The sequence below is a fragment of the Caretta caretta genome, chromosome 11 (genome assembly GCF_965140235.1).
Source record: "Caretta caretta isolate rCarCar2 chromosome 11, rCarCar1.hap1, whole genome shotgun sequence".
NCBI lineage: Eukaryota > Metazoa > Chordata > Testudines > Cheloniidae > Caretta > Caretta caretta.
The window spans coordinates 32,549,591-32,572,771 of record NC_134216.1 but is presented as its reverse complement, the minus strand read 5'-3'; the positions used below and the strand labels follow the sequence as shown (position 1 = coordinate 32,572,771).

The following is a 23,181-nucleotide window of genomic DNA, read 5'->3' as shown; positions in this document are numbered from 1 at the left end:
AAGCAGACTGGTTTTCCTAAGCAAGTATACTCTTAACAGGGAATGGTGTTTTCAGTCAGCTGATTGCTAAAAGCACTGTAGTTTACTCTCATAAGTGTTAATGCATCCAATTTTATGAATATATCAAGTCAGCAAAGTTAAGAGGCACCAAGCAAAAGCCTTCATTCAACAAAATCATACCCGAAAACCCTCAAATCCAACATTACCCAAGGATGCAGTTTGTGATCCATTTAAAAAATTGTGTTTTATTGGGAAGCATTATCTGATTTTATATTAGCAATGAAGAATAAAAATGAAGTTTTTGTGTAGAACACAGAGAGGAAGCATACTTGTCTCTCATTTGCAAAGAGGCTTCTGGGAATCATAAAATTAGACTGTTTGCAAGCCACACTATGCAAATCTCAGCTACTTAAAAGAAGTTAATATGGCTATTCTTACAGCCATATTTTTACATATACCTTGTTTGCGAACGAGTTTGAAAAGGCATTTGCTGACCATGAAAATGTGAACATTTTGCACCTGTTACCGAGCTGGAATTGACTAGGCAACTTCCCAACATTTTTTTTCCTTTTAAAATACAAAGGCTAGGGCATTAAAATAAAGTCAGGACATTATTTTAACACTCCAAGTGAACGCCATAATAAAAGCATCTCTTTTGCACTGTTGGCCTCAGAGGAAAATCTGTAGTTTCATTAAGAAATTACTCATTTCCATACTGTGTATAAATTTTATCTCCCACCCCATTTATAAAACAATGGTTCGGCTTTTTATTAAGTTTGGCATTGTCATTACAAAATCTTTTATATGCTGATTTATTGTGAATTTCCTGTGATGAAAGTACAAAGCAGTTTAAATCAAATTAAAATCTCTTTCAATAATCTTATGTGAGCAACTCTCATTAGGAAAAATAAGAAATAAAATACCTGTTTCTCCCCACAATGCATCAGTGTTATTAATGTCTATTTCTTGTTCCTTTTCAACCCCAAAGAGGTAACGAACCACCTGTCAAAAATAGTTAAAGAAATTAAAGAGTTAGAAAAAACCATTAGGTTGTCATTTTGCTGCGTACACAAATAGATTAAGGTTTCAGCAATGAGATTGCTTCTCTCCTAACACATGTGGACCAAGCAAAAGTTCAGTATTATTTGGGGTACAACTTCATTTTAAGATTAATTTTCTACTCTATAAAATCATTAAAAAAATAAACCCAGTATATTTCTATAAATCATTTTAGGGTGTTTTACATGTTAATGATTTTAATGAGCTCCTCAATATGCCAGCATAATCAAGGACAGACAATGCAAAAAAGAGTGCCAGTTTGGCCTAAGTCCTGTACGGGTTGGTTAATACCATGTTTTCCCACAAGGAATACAACACTTTCCACTCCAGTTATAATCAAAAAGCATGTTTTTAGACCCATCTTGAATTATATAGACTCCCATGCCCCTTCTATGCTCACTTTACACCACAATTTTTAGTTGCAGCCTTTAAAATCTTTTTCCACTTTAGAGAGTTATGCTGCTCAGTGCGGACAGAGCATAACTTTGTTACAAGTGGGGTTTTTTTGTTTGTTTTTTCTAAGAACACTGAAGACCTCTCTTGCAATGTTTTTTTTAAAAAGCATTTTATAAAGTTATGCTCTCTTAGCACTAGCAAGTACAATAGCATTAAATGACTTATTTAAAGCAATTTCCTAACAGTGTAAACTGCAGTGTGGATAGGACCATTGAGACTGCAGCAAAGGAAGTGGGGCAGGGGAGAAAGAGAATCCACGTTAGCAGAAGTTTTGGGTGTCAACTAAGGTACAGGATGTCAGACAGGAGGAATGGTGTGGAGAAGAGCCCCAGGCTGCATGAGCACCGAACGTATTTCAAGAAATATTGTGTGGAACGTATGGTGGATTAATTCTATTCTTTACATTCATCTTAAAGTCAGAAAATTCTATTGCACTTTTTCATACCTGCTTGGTGGAATTTTTCCAGCAATGAGGAATTTAGCTACCCTATTGCTCTATAAAGGCTGTGAGAGGGCGAAAAGGCAGAGATTTTAGATGGCAAGAAAATGTTTTGGTACTGAATGATTACTGTGGCCAGTTTTGTACTATGAAGGAACTGGCAGGTTTCACCTTCATCAATGGATTGGAAATAAACTTTTATTCGTGTGAAGGAATTTTTGCCTCATCTCAAATTTACCACAATCCATGACCCAATACTCATTTTGCAGAGCACTTCCAGCTTTTAAATCAAAAGTTTGCCAGGTCTGTCAAGGCTCTTCTCCTTACAAAACACTTCTCTACCATATGTTTGATAGCAGATAGTGGCAATAAATTCCAAGGGTGGCAAAAGACAAGTTTTTATCTTTCTCTCTCTTTTAGCCCAGTTTCTCAAGTCCTGGGTCCTACTCAGGAATTAAAACAACACTGTTCACATTTCATACTGCTCTGCAGTATTTGTTATTGCAAATTTATCATTGTATCAAATAATTACACCTTCAACATTTCAACCAGATCTTCTGCAGGGCACTTGGAAGATATGCTGGCTAAAATATTGGATCCATAACTACCTAAGGAAATTAAATGAGATACAAAATGTTGCAAAAGAAGTTTGAAAGATATATGTTAAGTGTAGAATCAAACAGATGAGCAGCCATGACGAAAATACAACTATGAATGCAATACACATCTGGGATTTCATTCTCAGCCACCAATATGTAAAGAAAAAAAGAAAATATATTGAACAGCATAATCACTATCTTCTATCACCTTCTCTGCGACCTCTCAAAATCCAACTTGCAAGATGCCAGATGCACAACAAGCTGCTGCTCACTTTTTTTTAAATGTACACATTAACAAAAACCACCATATCAACCCTCTACTAGAACAATTCTACTAACTCAACATTCCAAAACACAGTTTAGGAATGCCACTCTTGCTTTTATAAACATCTACAACTTGATCACACAGATATTAAATATCTCTACTCCTCTCCCTTCACTTTTTTAGCAGTTGCCTCCACTCTCTCCCTTCAACTTTTGCAACATTGCTGGGAGAGTCTATTCAGCTTCTGCCATCTGGAATATCCTTCTTGTATTTCCCATTCTCACTGATTCTCCATCATATTTCACACAGATGTAAGACCTCTTTTCTCCCTCAATGATACATCTTAATTCTATTATTTTGTAACCTTAATTCTTTAAAGCATTCTGGAATACAGTCAGACTAGGGAACAGAGATAGCAGATTAGTGAAAAATAGTGATATTCTAGTCAAACGCCAATGAAGAACTCCAGAAATTATGGATTTTTCTGCAGAAATGATCAGTGAGATACTTAATGCTTACCTTTAAATTGTCACTAAGGTTAAGAGTTAATACACCATTAAGATAAATGGAGACGGCTCACATGTACTATCTTACTCTACCACTGGATATAGATTATATGAAAGATACTATACAAAATAAAGTTGGCTTGAATACAGTTTTTTGTGAACTGTGTTTCCTAATATATAGGGCCCTACCAAATTCACAGTCCATTTTGGTCAATTTCATGGTCAAAGGATTTTTTAAAATCGTAAATTTCATGATTTCAGCTATTTAAATCTGAAATATCGTGGCGCTGTAATTGTAGAAGGCCTGACCCACAAGGAGTTGGGGGTGGGGGTGGGGGTGGTCACAAGGTTATTGTAGAGGGTTGTGCTTCTGCCCTGCTGCTGGCAGTGGCACTGCCTTCAGAGCGGGGCGGTTGGAGATCAGCGGCTGCTGGCCGGGAGCCCAGCTCTGAAGGCAGAGCCACCGTCAACAGCAGCGCAGGAGTAAGGATGGCATAGCCACCTTTACTTCTGTGCTGCTGCCTGCAGAGCTGGGCCCTCAGTCAGCAGCCACTGCTTTCCAGCCGCCCCGCTCTGAAGGCAGCAGTGCAGAAGTAAGGGTGGCCATGCTTACTTCTGTGCTGCTGCTGCTGGCAGTGTACTGCCTTCAGAGCTGCTGCTCTCTGGCAGCCCAGCTCTGAGGCAATGCAGAAGTAAGGGTGGCAATAATATGACTGCCCTAAAATAACCTTGGGACCCCCCTGCAACTCCTTTTTGGGTCAGGACCCCCAATTTGAGAAACACTGGTCTCCCCCCCCGTGAAATCTGAATAGTATAGGGTAAGAGCACACAAAAAAACAGATTTCACAGGGGAAGACCAGATTTCACGGTCCGTGACGCATTTTTCATGGGCATGAATTTGGTAGGGTCCTATGGATATATAAACGTCAATTTAGGTGGGATTTTCAAAGAGGCCTAAGGGATTTAGGATACCTAACAATGGGTTTTTGGTGCCTAGCTTCCTAAGGACTCTTGGAAAATCCCAGCCCTAGCACATAAAGAATATATCTAATTGTTGAAAAATTACTAAATGCTTTAGCACAATGTTTTTTCTCTAAATCTAGTTTTCTCACTTCACTACTGATTGTAGGATGTGGTAAATCTTAGAATGGGAACTAAATGCTTTAAAAAAACCCTATCTTATCTGAATATTCACAAAACCTTAAAATTACAAATATGTAACATTTTGAAAAGTTAATCAAGAGGGTTTTTTCACCTGCCAAAATGCGAATTAATGAATGTTATACCTGCCAGACCGGATAACCCTAACAGCTACTAAATAGGCTCCTTATACAGTGTTAGGTGTACTGATCTAATCAAACAGGCAAGAGAAACAGAATTCTGAACTCATGTCTTGTCATGTAAGAGAGGAAATGACTTTCAACTATTCTGTTTTAAAATACATTTATATTAAAATCTGTTTAGTGATTTATGAGCTTCAGAGACTTTTGGATTTATTTAATTTAAAAAGCACTTCACTTCATCTTTAAGATGCAGCAGTGGAGATAATCTTCACTAGGTAGTGTATGTCATGAGTGGCCTCATATCTGTTGAAGTTAACGCTCCCCTCACAATAGTAAGTGTTATCCTCAAAAACAAATGTATTCAGCAATGGACCAAATACTTGTTGGAAGGTAAAGTGGATTTTCAAATACTTCATGCATATTGATTCTCCATGAAAGAGTGTGTAAAGAAACTGAAAAGTTCATTCTATATCTCATAGTGAGAGTGTTTAGCTGTCAGTTTTATTAGTGTAAACCACTTTAAAAGAGCAGAGTCCTAAAACAATAGGAAAAACTTTTCCTACAACATAAACATTATTTCTATAATATTAAGTTTCCTGTGTCATTTTGTTGCATCACATATTGGACACATACACAGAAGCTGAATCTTCCCCATTTGATCTTTCTAAATGTATCTCAAGTTACTGTCTAGACTCTATTCCCAAGAGGAATATATGAATCTGTTTTCTCAATGAACACATCACATGCATCCATAGTTAAATACGAATAAGATATGTGCGCATTCTATTTATATTCATTTTTAGTGTGCCTATCACAGTAGTATAGATGGATCATATGTTTATTTTTATTTCTATAAACAAAAACACACTTAAAGAAGATTAATTTTATTATTTTCTAAATTGAGTGCGTCATTTGGGAAAAGACAGTTACCTTTTCCGTAACTGGTGTTCTTTGAGATGTGTTGCTCCTGTCTGTTCCACAATAGGTGTGCGTACTCACCATGTTCACCAGTGCCGGAAGTTTTTCCCCTAGCAGTACCCATAGTGGGGGGAGTGCCCGAGCAACTCCTGGAGTGGCGCCTCCATAGTGCGGTATAAGGGGCACTCTGCGCTCCCCCATCCTCAGTTCCTTCTTGCCACAGCTCCGACAGAGGGGAAGGAGGGCAGGATGTGGAATAGACATGAGCAACACATCTCGAAGAACATCAGTTACGGAAAAGGTAACTGTCTTTTCTTCCTTGAGGGATTGCTCATGTGTATTCCACAATAGTTGGAATAGATCTGTTGGAGGTGGGTAGGAGTTCACAAATTCTCGGGATGAAGTACAGCCCTGCCGAACCCAGTGTCATCCCTGGTTTGGGAAACAACTGCATAGTGCGAGGTGAACGGGTGAACCGAAGACCATGTGGCAACCCTACAAATGTCCTAGATGGGGATGTGGGCCAAGACGACAGCCGACAAGGCTTGTGCTCTAGTCGAGTGCACCTTCACAATCAGTGGTGGGGGGATACCTGCCAGACCATAACAGGTATGGATGCACGAAGTGATCCAGTTGGAGAGCTGCTGAGTGGAGATCGATCGACCCCTCATGCGCTCAGCCGAGGCAATGAACAGTTGCGAAGACTTCCTCAACAGCTTGGTCCACTAGAGGTAGAACGCCAGAGCCCATCACACATCGAGCGTGTGGAGATGGTGCTCCTCACTGGACGAGTGGGGCTTGGGGCAGAGGACAGGCAGAAAAATGTCCTGACCCATGTGATAGGCGGAGACCACCTTCGGGAGGAACACAGGGTATGGGCGGAGCTGGACCTTGTCCTAATGGAAAACCAGGTATGACGTCTAAGAGGTCAGGGCCCTGAGTCCAAGACCCTCCTGGCTGACATGATTGCGACCACGAGTAGGTGGGACCAGGAGCATGTGGCTAGCGGCTCAAACGGGGGCCCAGTGAGAGAGGCCAACACCAGATTTAGGTCCCACTGCAGGACCGGGGACCTAGCACATGGGAAGAGATGGTCAAACCCCTTGAGGAACCGGATAGTCATAGCATGGGAGAATACGGTGTGACCCTGCACCGGCAGATGGAAGGCTGATATGGCTGCCAGGTGCACCTTGATTGACGAGGGCGCCAGGCCATGGGCTCTAAGGTGGAGAAGGTAGTCCAGGATAAGCTGGATCAGGGCAGCCACCGGGGAAACGCCCTGCTCATTTGCCCATCTGGAGAACCAGGACCTCTTTGCTGAGTAGGTGCGGCGCATGGAGGGCTGCCTGCTTTCTAGGAGAATGCATTGAACCCCTTCTGAGCACGTCCTTTCCTCCCTACCTAACCACTGAGCAGCCACATCGTGAGGTGGAGAACCACTAGGCTGGGGTGGAGGAAACGGCTCTGGTCCTGGGAGAGCAGGTCCAGGCAGAAGAGCAATAGCCATGGCGGAGCAACCGCCAGGTCTGTGAGGGTCCTGTACCAATGTTGCTTGGGCCTTGCTGGGGCAATCAGAAGGACCCGGGCCGTGTCCGTCTTTATTTTTCCCAGGACCTTGCTGATCAGTGGGAACGGGTGAAAGACATCGAGAAACTGGCCTGACCAGGACAGAAGGAAGGTATCGGAGATAGTGTCCCATCCCAGTCCCAACCTGGAGCAGAACCGGGAATAGCGCCAGTTCTGTTGAATCATGAACAGGTCCACCTGGGGAGTCTCTCACACTCAGAAAAGCCTGTGAGCCACCTCTGGGTGGAGAAACCACTGATGCTGAGAGGAGAAGTCTCTGCTCAAGCCTGGTGGTTTGCCACTCATAACTGAAACCTTGAGGATGAATACATTTTTCTTCCAAAAGAGTGCAGCCTCCATGAATCTTTATTTTTCGGGATAGGGGCTGGCTGACCCTGCCATTCCCTATGGTTGACCAACTCGACCACCAGAGAGTTGGGTGCCAGGTGGGTGTATAAGTACTTGTGTCCCTTGGCAGGTACAAAGTTCTTGCGTTCTACCCTCTTAGAGATGAGGGCCAATGAGGCCGGTGTTTGCCCCAGGGCATTTGAAATTTTTGCCACCCCTTCATGGAGAGGCAAGGCTACCCTGCCTGGTGCTGAAGAGGACAGCACATTAAATAGGGAGTCGAAGGGCTCCTCCATCTCCTCTGCCTGGAGGTGGAGGCTTGATGCCACCCTTTTTAAGAGTTCTTGCTGGCCCTAAAGTCCTCCTGCTGGACGGACGGGGGCGGGGCCGTAATCACCTCATCCGGGGAGGGCGAGGAGTCTGGTGCAGTAGGGGGTGGGTGTCTGCTGGCGCCGGAGGGTCCACCACCTGGTCGCTCTCTGGGCACGGTGCCGAGGATGTACATCCCATCAAATTTGCGGATGATACTAAACTGGGAGGAGTGGTAGATATGCTGGAGGGGAGGGATAGGATACAGAAGGACCTAGACAAATTGGAGGATTGGGCCAAAAGAAATCTGATGAGGTTCAATAAGGATAAGTGCAGGGTCCTGCACTTAGGACGGAAGAACCCAATGCACAGCTACAGACTAGGGACCGAATGGCTAGGCAGCAGTTCTGCGGAAAAGGACCTAGGGGTGACAGTGGACGAGAAGCTGGATATGAGTCAGCAGTGTGCCCTTGTTGCCAAGAAGGCCAATGGCATTTTGGGATGTATAAGTAGGGGCATAGCGAGCAGATCGAGGGACGTGATCGTTCCCCTCTATTCGACATTGGTGAGGCCTCATCTGGAGTACTGTGTCCAGTTTTGGGCCCCACACTTCAAGAAGGATGTGGATAAATTGGAGAGAGTCCAGCGAAGGGCAACAAAAATGATTAGGGGTCTGGAACACATGAGTTATGAGGAGAGGCTGAGGGAGCTGGGATTGTTTAGCCTGCAGAAGAGAAGAATGAGGGGGGATTTGATAGCTGCTTTCAACTACCTGAAAGGGGGTTCCAAAGAGGATGGCTCTAGACTGTTCTCAATGGTAGCAGATGACAGAACGAGGAGTAATGGTCTCAAGTTGCAGTGGGGGAGGTTTAGATTGGATATTAGGAAAAACATTTTCACTAAGAGGGTGGTGAAACACTGGAATGCGTTACCTAGGGAGGTGGTAGAATCTCCTTCCTTAGAGGTTTTTAAGGTCAGGCTTGACAAAGCCTGGCTGGGATGATTTAACTGGGAATTGGTCCTGCTTCGAGCAGGGGGTTGGACTAGATGACCTTCTGGGGTCCCTTCCAACCCTGATATTCTATGATTCTATGATGACTCCTTCCTCGGAGGTCTGGAGAGGAAGGCCAATGGTGCTTCTGGGGCTCAGGCCACCGAGCGAGCCCACACCAGGGGCTGCATTGGGGGCCACAGTGTCCACTGGTATCATTGGGCCAGCCATGGGGCCCGGTGCCACTGCACCTGCAGAGCCAGTTGTTCGGCCTGGCCCATCGATGGTCAGCTACGAATGGAGGCCGCGGTGACATATGACTTGTGGCTGTCCCTGGACCGGGCGGAGCGGTGGTGCCAGGAGTGACACTGACCACGACACCGCAATCCCAATGTGGAGGACCAATACTGTCAGTAACAGCTACTCTGCGATCAGCTCCGATGGGCAGAACCGCGCCGGCGAGACGCTGGCAACCGACACCCGGGGCTGCGGAGGTGATGCCTTGGCGGGGTCTCGGAGCAGGATTCCGAGCAGGAACGGTGTTGACGTCCATGCCGTGACCGGCTGGAATAACTCCTCCAAGACGAGGACCTTTGGCGACGTCTACCTCGGTCCAGTCAGTGTTCACTCCTTGAGGTGGAGCGGTGCAGAGAGTCTCAGTCGGACGGAACCCAACCAGACAGCCTGGTGGGAGTCGAGGGCGCTCCCCGTGGACTTTGCCCTCAATGGTCACTGCGTGGCGTACGGTATCGGGAACGTTCCCTCAAATGAGACCGATACAGAGCCGGGAGTGACCGCAGAGATCCCCACAGTAGCTTGCCACTGGAGCACAGAGCTGGCGGTGCTCCTGGTACTGGCATGGACATAACATCCCAGGCTGCCTACAGGGTCTCCAGCGTGGAGGGCATCTGGACATTTGGGGAGGCCTGCTCCGAATGTGCTGGGCTACTCTGCTCAACTTGAGTCAGAGGCCTAGAGGCCGGTGGGGATTGAGGACTGCCCGACATAGGTCTAACCTCTGTCCCAGGTTTACTTCAGTGCCGCTGCGAAGAAGGCGTCTTTCTAGCCTTCTTGGCGTGCCCCATGGACAGGGAGCGGCGCTGACTGGTCGATGGTGCAGGAGGGATGCCGCGTGCCAACACCGCGGTGCCGACTCGGAACGGCACGCCGGAGTCGGGGTCAGCGCCGACTCCATCGGAATAGCCTGGAGCCTAATGTCCCTTTCTCTCAGTCCAAGACTTAAACAACTTGCAAATTTTGCAACTATCGCTGATATGGGCTTCTCCCAAACAGCAGAGACAGTCCGCATGGGGGTCACTCCTTGGCATAGATCGCCTACAAGTGTCGCACGACTTAAAACCCGGGGCACAGGGAATGCCCTGGCCTGGGTGTTCTAACTAACTGAACTAACAAACAGCTAACTAACTACAGGTAAAAGAAAAGGAGTACTTGGGGCACCTTAGAGACTAACAAATTTATTTGAGCATAAGCCTTCGTGAGCTACAGCTCACTTCATGGGATGCATTCAGTGGAAAATACAGTGGGGAGATTTATATACATAGAGAACATGAAACAATGGGTGTTACCATACACACTGTAACGAGAGTGATCACTTAAGGTGAGCTATTACCAGCAGGAGAGAGGGGGGAAAACCTTTTGTAGTGATAATCAAGGTGAGCCATTTCCAGCAGTTGACAAGAATATCTGAGGAACAGTGGGGGGTTGGGGGGGGGGAATAAACATGGGGAAATAGTTTTACTTTGTAATTCTTGACGTCTGATTTGTGTCCATTTATTCTTTTACGTAGAGACTGTCCAGTTTGGTCAATGTACATGGCAGAGGGGCACTGCTGGCACACGATGGCATATGTCACATTGGTAGATGCGCAGGTGAACGAGCCTCTGATAGTGTGGCTGATGTGATTCGGCCCTATGATGGTGTCCCCTGAATAGATATGGGGATACAGTTGGCAACGGGTTTTGTTGCAAGGATAGGTTCCTGGGTTAGTGTTTTTGTTGTGTGGTTGCTGGTGAGTATTTGCTTTAGGTTGGGGGGCTGTCTGTAAGCAAGGACTGGCCTGTCTCCCAAGATCTGTGAGAGTGATGGGTCATCCTTCAGGATAGGTTGTAGATCCTTGATGATGCGTTGGAGAGGTTGGGCCTGTCCTGTAGTAGGTAACTTCTGGGTACTCTTCTGGCTCCGTCAATCAACAAAGAAAACAACAGAACGCCACTAGCCATCATCTTCAGCCCCCAACTAAAACCTCTCCAACGCATCATCAAGGATCTACAACCTATCCTTGCAACACTAATCAGACGTCAAGAATTATAACATTCAAAAACCAGTCAGAGAACACTTCAATCTCTGGTCATTCGATTACAGACCTAAAAGTGGCAATTCTTCACCAAAAAAACTTCAAAAACAGACTCCAACGAGAGACTGCTGAACTGGAATTAATTTGCAAACTGGATACAATTAATTTAGGCTTGAATAAAGACTGGGAGTGGATGTGTCATTACACAAAGTAAAACTATCTCCCCTCCTACTGTTCTTGTAAACTGCTGGAAATGGCCCACCTTGATTACCACTACAAAAGATCCCCCTCGCCCCCCCGCTCTCCTGCTGGTAATAGCTCACCTTTCCTGATTACTTTTGTTACAGTCTGTATGATAACACCCATTGTTTCATGTCTCTGTGTATATAAAATCTCCCCACTATATTTTCCACTGTATGCATTAAATGAAGTGAGCTGTAGCTCATGAAAGCTCATGCTCTAATAAATTTGTTAGTCTCAAAGGTGCCACAAGTACTCCTTTTCTTTTTATGGATACAGACTAACACAGCTGCTACTCTGAAACCTAACTACAGGTACTAACACTGAACAAACAAGCAGTTCTGGGAATGAGCTGCAGCAAAGCTGGAGCAGAGTAGTTCTGATGCACCTTCACTGGCGGCAAGAAAGAACTGAGGGTGGGGGGAGTGCGCAGCTCCCCTTATACCGGCCATGGAGGCACCACTCCAGGGGTTGCTGGGGCACTCCCCCCATACGGGTACTGCTAGGGGAAAAACTTCTGGCACTGGTGCACCTGGCAAGCATGCACACCTATTGTGGAACAGACATGAGCAATCACTCGAAGAAGAACCAATGTTGTCTATGCAGCCTTAAATTTTGCTCCCTTTTGCATATGCATTACTATAAAAAGATTAATATGATTACATCCCATCTTTTCAGCAGGAACCCTAATTCACTCCAAGTATCCCAGGCTCCTATATTGTAGAGGCTGGACAGCATTCAGTAAACAAAGCAGGGGATTACAGACAGAACTGTCCTCTAGTTAAGGCACTAGAGACTTTGGAGATCTATGTCCCCCCCCCCCCCCCCGGCTTTTCCAATGACCTGTAGTATGACCTCCAACAATTCACTCTGTGCCGCAGGTCTCATCTACAAAATGGGGAGCATAATACTTATCTACCTCACAACAGTGTTGTAAAGGATAAATTCATTAGTGCTTGTGTGGCACTCAGATTCTATGATGCTCACCGCTTTAGAAAAGCCTATAGTGAAAGAATATATATCCTTATTTAAGGCAGATTTGGAAGGCAGTGCAATGTATATTATTTTAACAAGTATTTTGTAATAAATCATTTAAGCCAGTGCAAACTACTGGGTCAACAATCTTAAATCAATTTTAATCTTCTTTATATTGATTTGGCTTAGTTCAGTAAAGAAACTACTTAAGCTAAATCAATATAAACCACGTTTAAATCAGTTTAACCATGTCCACACAGGGGTTTTGTATCAGCTTAACTAACAAACAGTTTATAAAACAATTTGAGTTAAACCGGTGCAGCCATGTGAATGAGGCCTTAAAGTTAGCCTAAATGGCCAGCTGAAGATTTTCCTAATGGAATTGTAATCCTCCAGCAGTGTATAGCCACCATAGCCAGTCTTACATTTTTCTTTGCAGCCTCTGGAGATGGACGTATTTTGGAGGTGTAAGTAGGGAAGGAGGTGCTGTTAAGTTCTTTTTATCATCAGCTCTTTGTTCAACTATGGTTCAACACAGAGCTAGAATTTAGAGGAAGGGAACATTAGCAAGAATGGCATAAGCAAGATATGAGAAGTATGGGTGCAACTTAGAGAAGTCTCAAGACTGCTCTAAATCATGTCAAAACTGAAACAGCCTCCAGTTGGCCACAGAACTAGAAAACTGTATAAGGTGGACTAAAACCACCTTTTCAGTCATACTGGGGTATCAGACAAAGCTGGTCCAACTGAGTTTTGAGGACCTACCCCAGGAATGGACAACTTTAACATAGCAAAGAGCCACAGAATCCACTAAAACACTTTGGTGGGCTAGGGTGTGTGTCATGGGTTATTGAGGGGGGAGCAGAAGGGGTCAGATCCTGCCCACAAGGTGCAAGAGGCTGTGGGGCGAGGGAGAGTTGGTATGCAAGCCCAACCCATATTCACCCCGTACCAGCAGCCCCTGTCCCGCAGTGCTGGGCATGTCATCCCACTCGAGCCCATTGGCTCTTGCCAGAGTATTATGTGATGTGTGCATCTGGGCGCAGACAGGGCCCTCTTCCCATGACACCCTGCCCCCTTCCTGGCCTTGGCACAGGGAGATCACCTGCCCTGAAGTGGGTTTGGCAGGCCAAATAAAATGATCTGGTGGGCTGGATGTAGCTCCAAGTTGCCCATCCCTGATCTAGCCCTGCATCTCACTGCATATGCAACAAGGGTGCAGAGTTAAAGTTACATATACAACCTTAACTTTAGTACTTTCTACGTTTAAGGCTGGAAGGTGAAGCAATCTAATGCTCTTTTAATGTAGTTTTCTGCATGGTATTTTCTTGGTTTTTAAAAGAAAAATTTAAAAAATCCATCCTAGGCAGAATAAGCCTTTGATTAAGGTAGGAAGTGATTCATTTGTATGGATTAACAGTAATCACAATTAGGAATTCTATATAACAGTTTTAAGAACAGTGAAGAAAAAGTAATTTGACAATTACATATCAACAAAAACAAGACACAAAGGACTTTTTGGTTAAATAACCATGAACACTATATGCAATTAAAACCTAAGATGATATCCAATTAAAGTCATTTGAAGCTGCAATAGTTTTCCTTTTTGTATTTATTATTATAAAGCATGATTTAAACCATTTTGATAGTTCAAATTAGTTTTGAAACATTCCAACCACTAACCTACCTGACTGTGTCCCATACTGGAAGCTGCTGTCAATGCCTGCTGAAGTGCATGACATTTTTTCAGTGAAATTTGTTCATGGGAAGGAACTGTCCAGTCAATGTTGAGCAAATAATCAAGGATATCACAGTGTCCCCTTAATGCACTATGGACCAAAGCACATTGGCCTTTTTTGTCTAGGTAGTCAGCCTGTATGCAAAAACAAAAATTTGAATGTTATAAGTAATCTCAGAGCTCTCAAAACAGATCTAACAACAACAAAACTCAGCTCAAAGCAATTAATAATAATCTTGTGGGAAGTTTGATGACTCTCATTATACTTTCAGAACACTATCTACTACATAAATCAGTTTTATATAAATATTTTTCTTTTAATTTATAAGTGATATTTTTGGAATTATGGTTCAACACAGAGCTAGAATTTAGAGGAAGGGAACATTAGCAAGAATGGCATAAGCAAGATATGAGAAGTAGTTCTTCCACTCAACTTAGCACTGACAAGGTTTCATCTGGAATACTGTGTTCAGTTCTGGGCACCACACCTCAGGAATGATGTGGACAAACTGAAGAAAGCAACAAAATGAGTAAAGGTATAGGAAACACAATTTACGAAGACAGATTGAAAAAACTGGGTTTCTTTAGTCTGGAGACGAGAAGACTGAAGGGAGATACGATAGTCTTCAAGTATATAAGGGGTTGTTATAAGGAAAAGGATGATAAATTGTTCTCCTTATCCACTGAGGACAGGACAAGAAGTAATGGGCTTAAATTACTATAAGGGAGATTTAGGTGAGACCTTAGGAAAAACTTCCTGTCAGGGCAGTTAAATACTGGAACAAATTACCTAGGGAGGTTGTGGAATCTCCATCACTGGAGGTTTTTAAGAACAGGTTAGACAAACATCTGTCATGGATGGTCTAGATAATACTTAGACCTGCCTCAGTGCTGGGGACTGCACTGGATGACCAATTGAGGTCTCTTCCAGTCCTACTTTTCTATTATACTATGTGACAATTCCCCTGTTTGTGTAAAATTAAAGAAACACAAGGAGAGGCTAACATAAAAACAGCTTTCCTTCTGAATAACTTTAAATAAAAAGATGATTACCAGAAGACACAGTGTGTTTGTGGGTTCCCTCCATTTCCTGCTATAGGACTTACACACACACACACCCTTGATTATGCCTAGACCCTCTGGGGTGTGCAAGTATCATCACTGCCTTTACCTGTGTATAGTGGTCACACACAATGTTAGTCTTTGCTCTCCCAGAAACACAAGGAGTACTCTAATCTAGCTCTGTTACACCTCCAGATCTACACCCTGTAGCCCTATATGATAGATAAGGATTAAAATAAGGGGTCAATGCTGTCATTTTTCATTAAAGTCAGGGTCAGGGTGAGTAAATGGCCAACCCTGGACTTTTTTTTTTAAAGGTATATTTTACATTTAGAGAGGCTTCTGACTGACCATTTCTTTATTTTTTCTTTTGCATGTTGAAAACCATCACTACTCTCAGACTCTTGCATCAACAGTGAGGGTAGTGCCAGCTGGGGCAGCAGCAACTGCCTGAAGAGGCTACATCAGCCTAACAAGAACAGCGGAGGAGAGCACTCTCATCCCCCCACAGAGAAACTGATACAGTTTAAGTGAGGAACATTGCATCTGACCCCACTGGAGAGGAGAAAGCAGGTGGGGTTGGAAGGAGCCCTATACCGCACCCCTCAAGGAAATCACTGATTCCCCAGCTTGTCCACCCCCTTGCTAATACTGCAGGTGTCTGTCTGGGCTATCAGTTTGTAAAAAAGTAGCTGAGAGGGTCAGTCTAGGGCTGCTAAATTAAAAACACCTCCCCCAAAACACTAAAAGATCAAGCCTGTCTAATTACTCATCTGCATGCTGAAAGTGATGGTCACTACAAACAAAGAACAGGAACTTTCCACCACTTCTCCAGTATCTAGTTATTTTGTCTGTTTCCATTTTAGATTGTGAGCTTTTCTATTTTTCAATGTAAGAAGTAAAACTAATCCATTAGAGCTGGCATAGCAATTGCATTGTGGGTTTTTCGGGGATTATTTTAAATCTGCTATTGGGTTATATTTTTATAACAGCAACAAGAATTTGAGTAGAAAGCATTTAATTTATTTTTTCTACCTTTGGTCTCTCATACAGCTCCATTAGGTATGGAAAGTGATTATGTATAGCCACAAAACATGAGCCAAATGAAAAGGATGTGTAGAGCAACATCTCTGCCATCAGCAAGCAACTTAGGAACTAAATAATGCATGACCCCATTTAGAGGCCTCTCCATTATTCCAGTGCAACCACCGCTATTGGATTTAAAGCAGGAATTAATTCAGGGAAGTCCAATGGCTTGTGTTAGGCAGGGGGCCAGACTAGATGATCACAAGAGTCCCTCCTTCTGGCCTTTAAGTCTCCGCGTTCTGGGTGCATATTATTCTTCCTTGTATTATGTGCCTAGGAGTCCCAGTCATGGATCAGAGCCCCATTGTGTTAGGTAGTATATAAAGTCATAACAAAGAGCTGGTCCATGTCCCAAAGAGCCTACAATCCAAGTAACAGGAGTAAGTATCTGTTAATGAGCATTTTATACATGTGGCAAATACTAACTAGTCAAATTCTCTGCCAAGTATTTGCAGCTCCAAAACTAGTGTTTAATCTGTAGGGGGAAAAAACAACAACAGGATTTTGTTCATACTGCACTTTTGTTACTCATAATTTGACACAGGAGAAATAAATGAAACCCTAATAAATCAGTATATAAAAACATCTCAGGAAAACGCTGATCAATCAATCAACATTCCTCATCTTCAATGTTCTCCACAGCTCTGCACCATACGTACATCTCAGCCTTTGTTCTCTCATTCTCATATCCTGTACTCACCTAGATCCACGTATATTTGCATTCTCTATTTACTTCCTTCTTCCACTCTATGTCTTCTCTCTCCCACATACATGTCCCTACGTATGCCTGAAACAATTTCTCTCCTCCTGCACACCAAGTAATTGTAACTTCTCTCCTTCAAATCCTTCCTCCAACCTCCTTTATTTTGGCTATCTCCCCTGCACTAATTTCCACTTGAGTGCTTTGTATCTTTGTATTTGCACTCGGCCAGAGACGCCAATCTTGCTCTGAGACTTTTACAGACGTTTATGAAAACAGCTGATGAGGAATCAGGGAGGTTGCTTAGAACTCTCTTCCCCCGGCCTGGGACCTCTTGCTCTCCTCCTCCACTCCTCTCCCCTCACAGAAAATGGGACATCTCTCCCAGCACCCTCCCTATCTATGGACAAGGGAGGGAGCCTGGGCTCCTACTCCTGAACAGGAAGAAGGGGAGAATCAGCCCTAGGAAAGCTACCCTCTTATGCCACCTACAGAGGCCCTTAATTACCTTGGCCAGTCCCACGGCTGAACCTCCTTCCTGGTATGATCCTCTTCTCCCTCCTCTGTCATGTTTCCTCTCCTCCTCCTCCTGCCCCTATAGCTTATCCTCTGCTGCAGACTGCACAGTAAGGGTCTCACAGAAGTCAAGCCACGGCCATTGCCAGGGGGGTTTGGGTGCTGGAGTCACCACTCAGGCCGCATGTTGCACTTTAACTGCTCTGTGTAGACCCTGCTGGAGTGCTGTAGGTCCTAAAGTGCTCCATCAGAGTCCACACAGGGCAGTTAGAGAGCAATACACAGCCTGTGGCTTGGTCAGTAAATCCAGCAATGCCAAAACCCATTCAAAATCACTGCAGCTTGCCTCCAGTCAGACCCTCACTGTGCAATCTACGCATGTGCCACAAGTGGAAAAGAATGCCCCCCTAATGCCCCAGCAATATTTGCTGTTTGTTGGACCTGAGTGGTGGTGAATGACCCACACACATGTATTTTATATATGTATAAAATGTGTGCTTGCAAATGTTGTAGTTTTAAACCTGAATTCATAGTTTTGTAATTACGAGCAAAAATTGGAAGGATTACGGAAAATTAGGAAGGGTTGGGATCTATCTACCCCAACATGAGAAAGGAATACAATTAAATGGAAAAACAACAACAACAAACCACTATGAAATGATTGCAAGTAGAAAATAAACAAATATGCTCGCCCATGAACATGTTTCCTCTCCCCTTATTGCAATTCCACTCTTATTTCCCTCCCCAATTGTCATGACATTGATTGCTCATCACAAACTTGGGGCCTGCCCCAGGACATCTGCAACTGCCACTGATTTCATCAGTCAGCTTCAGCTCTTCGGCCACAATCGGGGAGAGGTTTATACATGTAAATAGTTCCATTAAATTCAATGGGACAACTCACAAGTGTAAATTTAATTACATATATGAATCACAGCTTTCTATTGTAAGCTCTTCAGGGCAAGGATCTATATAAGAATGTATAAGCCTTTATTATCTGGGGTTTTTTTTTTTTTTCCAAAAATGATATGTACACACCATACTCTATATAAATTGCTAATAAATATAATAAAACATGCCTATACAATATTTTCTTAGCCATAAGTACTGTAGTTAAAACCATCCTTTGGTGTCATAGCTTACCCTTGCACCCTTTTTGCAGAGCAATGAAACCAAGTTCATGTGACCTGCAGCTGCTGCATAGCTAAGTGGAGTCATTCCATTTTCAGATGTCCCATCAAGAGCAGCTCCGAATTCCACCAGAAGAGTGACCATTTCTTCATGACCAAGGTGAGACTCAACACACAGTATTGGAGCATTATTTAGAACTTCAGTCCTGTAATTCACATTTGCTCCCCCCAAGATCAGCAGACGACTCACCTGAAGGAAAATTTAAACAAGCTATTTTTTCTCCACATTTATCATAGCATATCATCGAGAGGCTACAGAAGTATCTCATTTTCTATTCTGATTTTGGTATTAAAATTATAAATGGAAACTGAATTTATTACATATTGATACTAATGTGAAGTAAAAAAAGTTTAAAAGCCATTGGTTAGCAGTTATATCTTTGGGTTACTAGCTATAAGTTCTAGCTATAAATCCACAATATCATGAACTTTAAAATCTTTATATCGTCTTCACCATTATGGTTTCATCTGTTACCATGGCACAACATATATCATTACACAAAAAACACCTTTGAAAACACTTAGCAGTTGGCCAAAATTGCAACCTTCTCCCCTCCCTGCGTTAGCAATTCCAATAATGGACCCTACACCTCCCACTTTCCCCAATTTTACCTCTTTCATCTTTAAAATTCCCCATGGTATCTTTGTTTGTTCCCTCTCAGAAAAACAACAATTATTTCCCTGCAGATCATGATTTTTTCCATTTCGCAAAACACAGATTGTGTTCCTTGAAATTAGCATGTTTTCTGTGTGCATAGCCTTGTTCCCTTACTTGCCTTACCACATCACCGATATGAGCACAAAGCTAGGCCCCACCGCTTGCTTCTCAGCCCTCCCTGGCTTCCCTCGCGAACAGCTGATCTGTGGGAAACTGGGCGGGGGCGGAGAAGCAGAGCGCGGTGGCGCGTTCAGGGGAGGAGGTGGAGGCGGAATGGAGGTGAACTGGGGCCAGGCATGGGGCGGAGAGCTGCCGGTGGGTGCTCCAGTCCCGGAGCATCCAGGGAGTCGGTGCCTATGGCACCACTTTTGATGTGATCGGTGGGGGGATCGGCCACTCCCCCTGCTCCCCCCCAGCTACGCTACCCTGCCCCTCGGAGCCAGAGGGACCTGCCAGATGCTTCCTGGGAGCCGCCCCAGGTAAGCACCGCCGGGACTCCCCACCTCGCCCCCCGACAGGTCCCTCTGGCTCTTAGGGGCGGGGTGCAGTGGGCACCCACTATGGTGGCCCATGAGACCTTCCTGCCTGGTTCTGGGGGCAAACAGGGGAGGGGGATGGATGGGACAGGGGTCCTGGGGGGGGGGGGCAGGGAGGCATCAAAGAACGTGGGGGGGTGGATGAGGCAGGAGTCCCAGGGGGCGGGGGCGGGCTACGACCCCATCGTGGGGTGAGGAGGGAACCAGTTGTTAAGATTTTGGCAGCTCATCACTGGGCCAGAGTTAGTTTCAGAGAATCATAGAAGATTAGGGTTGGAAGAGACCTCAGGAGGTCATCTAGTCCAACTCCCTGCTCAAAGCAGGACCAACCCCAACTAAATCTGCTGAAGAATCAGCAGGAAAGTACAAGAACAGAAAACATGTGCGTCAGGTCCACAAAAACACTGACTAGCTTAATTTACTGTCTTGGAAATGGAAGGATTTCCCCCCCCCCCCTTTTTAAATTGCTATTAATGACACCTTCCAGCAGAATATAATAATTTTAGGGTAGGCTGAATTTGGCTTAAAGTTACTGTTAAATTCTTCTCTAACCCTAAAACACAGACATAAAAGAAATGTGCTAAAATTATGAAAATCCAGATAACACACAAAAGAAGGGCAATCTAAAGGCCTAGTCCTGCAAATACAGTTACTCACATGCATACATATTTATAGGATAGGTCCCTAAAATGGTCAACTATGAAATCTATTATTACCTCTAGTTGACATCACTGTGGTTTCAATGCCTTACTGTTTCTCTTATTCATTTGCACTTTAGGGTTTTACTGGCATATTTGAAAATATCTGAAACAGGCATACGTGTTTCAAGTCAGGGGTTTCTTCTTTTTAATATTACAATTAAACCACAGCCAAGGTCTGACTATGTGGGTAAATGACAGCTAAATGGCTAGCAATTTTTTTCTGTTTTAATCAACAGCCAGATTGTAGATGGCTCTTAGTATGAGCAAAGTGAGAGCAGTGAGTATAAGGAGTTTCCTTTCCCCTTATGTTTGCCTGGTCTCTCTCTGCACCCCTTGAGGCACAGTCTACTGCAATTGGGGTAAAGACAGACAAGGCCATGTCACACTCCCCTGCATTAGCATTCATAGGAGGAAGAGGGAGGAGTATACTGAACCTCAGGAAGGGACACAACTCCTTCTCCATGCTGGATCTGTATAGTTTAAAATAGGTCATCACATGCTAGAAACTAACCTTTGGTACTACACTTCAGCATATTTAAGACAAGGAAGACTGAATTCTGCTCTAAATTAGTAAACTGGGTGTGGTCCTTGGGCTCCTGATAAATTGTCAATATAGCGCTCACTCAGACATAAATGTGGGCAGTCAAAATTGAGGGAAAGACTCCACTGACTTTAATGAGAATTGGATCAGTCTCCAAGACACAATCAATAGTAAGATTTAAACAGAAGAATCTGTAACTGAAGTTCCTGCACATTTATGTCAGATTTTCAAAAAATAAGGTTTTGTACAATTACCAAATAAAATTGCACGGTTGTGGAATTATAGTCAGAAGAACTATACTTAACCTTACTGGCAAGGGCATATTTTGAACTCATTTTCCAATATATGGATTTTCTCCAGCCAATTTATGACTTGCTTTAAATTATATATTAAAAATATTTTCCTTTAAAAGGACACTGTTTTTTTAGGCTGTAATTAAACGTTGGCATCTATGACATTATCAGCTCTCTGCTGAAATGAAAATCAACCAGTGAAAGATTTTTGTATGAATTAAGGCTTTTCACAGAAATACCCCTCAACAAACTCTAGTATCCAGAAGAACGGTAGATATTCATTCACCATTATGATTGTGAAAATTCCTTTAATTACATGCATAATTTATGCAAGTTCTGTTTTAAAAAACAGTGGATGTACAAAGCCAACCAATCCAGTTAAGACAACATGGTGCCACAAATAATTTACACGGATTTCTGCAAAAACAGATAGTTTACAATACCTATTAAACACACAGTCTTTAAAATGATCCCACATTAGCTGTTTCAGCAAAGTTTCAGAAGAGTCAAGACAAATGAGATTAAATTTAAGTTATATAAATAACAACTACGGACCACCTCACAACACCTGTTAGATGGGTGGGTTTTATTTTCAATTCCTCCCACAGGGAATCATTTGTGATAAAATAATACTTAGCTTTTAACATAGCATCTCAAATGACTTTACAAACAACTAAGCACCACATCCATTTTACAGACGGGTAAACTGAGGCATTAAGTGATCTGTCCCGAAGTAAAAAATAGAAACAGGTGTGGAAATCAGGAGTCTTCATACTTGACTATGCATCCATGCAATCTGTTGAAATTCAGATCTTCTCAGTTTAATGTTTAAACTCAGCACATTTTCTACTCTCTCTCTCTCTGTGTCAGGGTTTTAAACTGCTGCCCATTACCATAGTAATCCAAATGCCTTCGTAAAATTTTTTGTAAAATTGATAGCAACAGCAAAATTCCTAGTAGACTTCATGGAGTCTCTGACATTTCTATTCTGGAGTAAAATTGCTTCTTGGGGTAGAGATTTGTTTCTATTTTGTTTAAATTGATTCATGTATTAAATATCCATTTGGATTAAGTTTTAGGAATAATCCAAAAGGAGATAAAATGCAACAGAGTGAAGAACAGACTGTTTCTGATAGTCACGGAAGCCAAATTCCCCAATAAAACATAAAAGCTAAAAAAGGGCACAACACAGATAGCATTCATTCAGCTGCAGGGCAACAAATTTACAAGGGTACCTTCCCATAAATTTGGTCTGATATTTAATCTCATAAAAATGTTTATGATTTGTTGAGTAATGTCCTCCAGATTCTCAGTGTCTATTTTAAAAATACATTGACTTTCTGGGCAAAAACAATCTTAAGGTATTCATTGCAATTTATAAGTTGGCCCTAGAAAAGCAAACCTTTACTTCTCCCTTTGCTGACTTCATAGCACTTAAATATTATTCACAGACCATCTCTGGATGATATTTAGTCATCACTGGTGTTTTAATTATGCATGATATTTTCACATTAGGTCTAATTCTGTCCTCACTGAAGTCAGTGGCAAACTCCCACTGATTTCATCGGTGCAAGATCAGACCCATTTGTGATTCAGGTGGCATCCTCAGTTCATAATTCTTATTTTCTTACCTTCACATTAGGTGTATAGAGATTTCTCAGAGAAGCAAGGGCAGCTGACAATCCATCTGTGCTATATCCAATCCACAGGGCTTGAAGGTGACTGGAAGAAATTCCAGTTTTTTTACTCAGACCCTGGGAGAAATTATAAAATAAAGAGATACTTTTAGAAATAGGATTGCAGAGAGAATTTACATTTCTTTATGTGGATGAGGCATAAAAGGGATCACTTTATTTGTAAGAATATTAGGTGTTTATAAAGGTGGTTTGTAA

General features: G+C 43.1%; 1 protein-coding gene across 1 annotated transcript in view; it reads right to left on the bottom strand.

The window, feature by feature from the left end:
* The window catches only part of TANC1 (tetratricopeptide repeat, ankyrin repeat and coiled-coil containing 1), a 212,861-nt gene that overhangs the window by 28,439 nt on the left and 161,241 nt on the right, over nt 1–23,181 (bottom strand). The window contains 4 exon segments of the mRNA XM_048869537.2: nt 924–1,002; nt 13,956–14,141; nt 18,514–18,750; nt 22,921–23,043. Of these exon segments, the coding sequence (XP_048725494.2) occupies nt 924–1,002; nt 13,956–14,141; nt 18,514–18,750; nt 22,921–23,043 (625 nt within the window).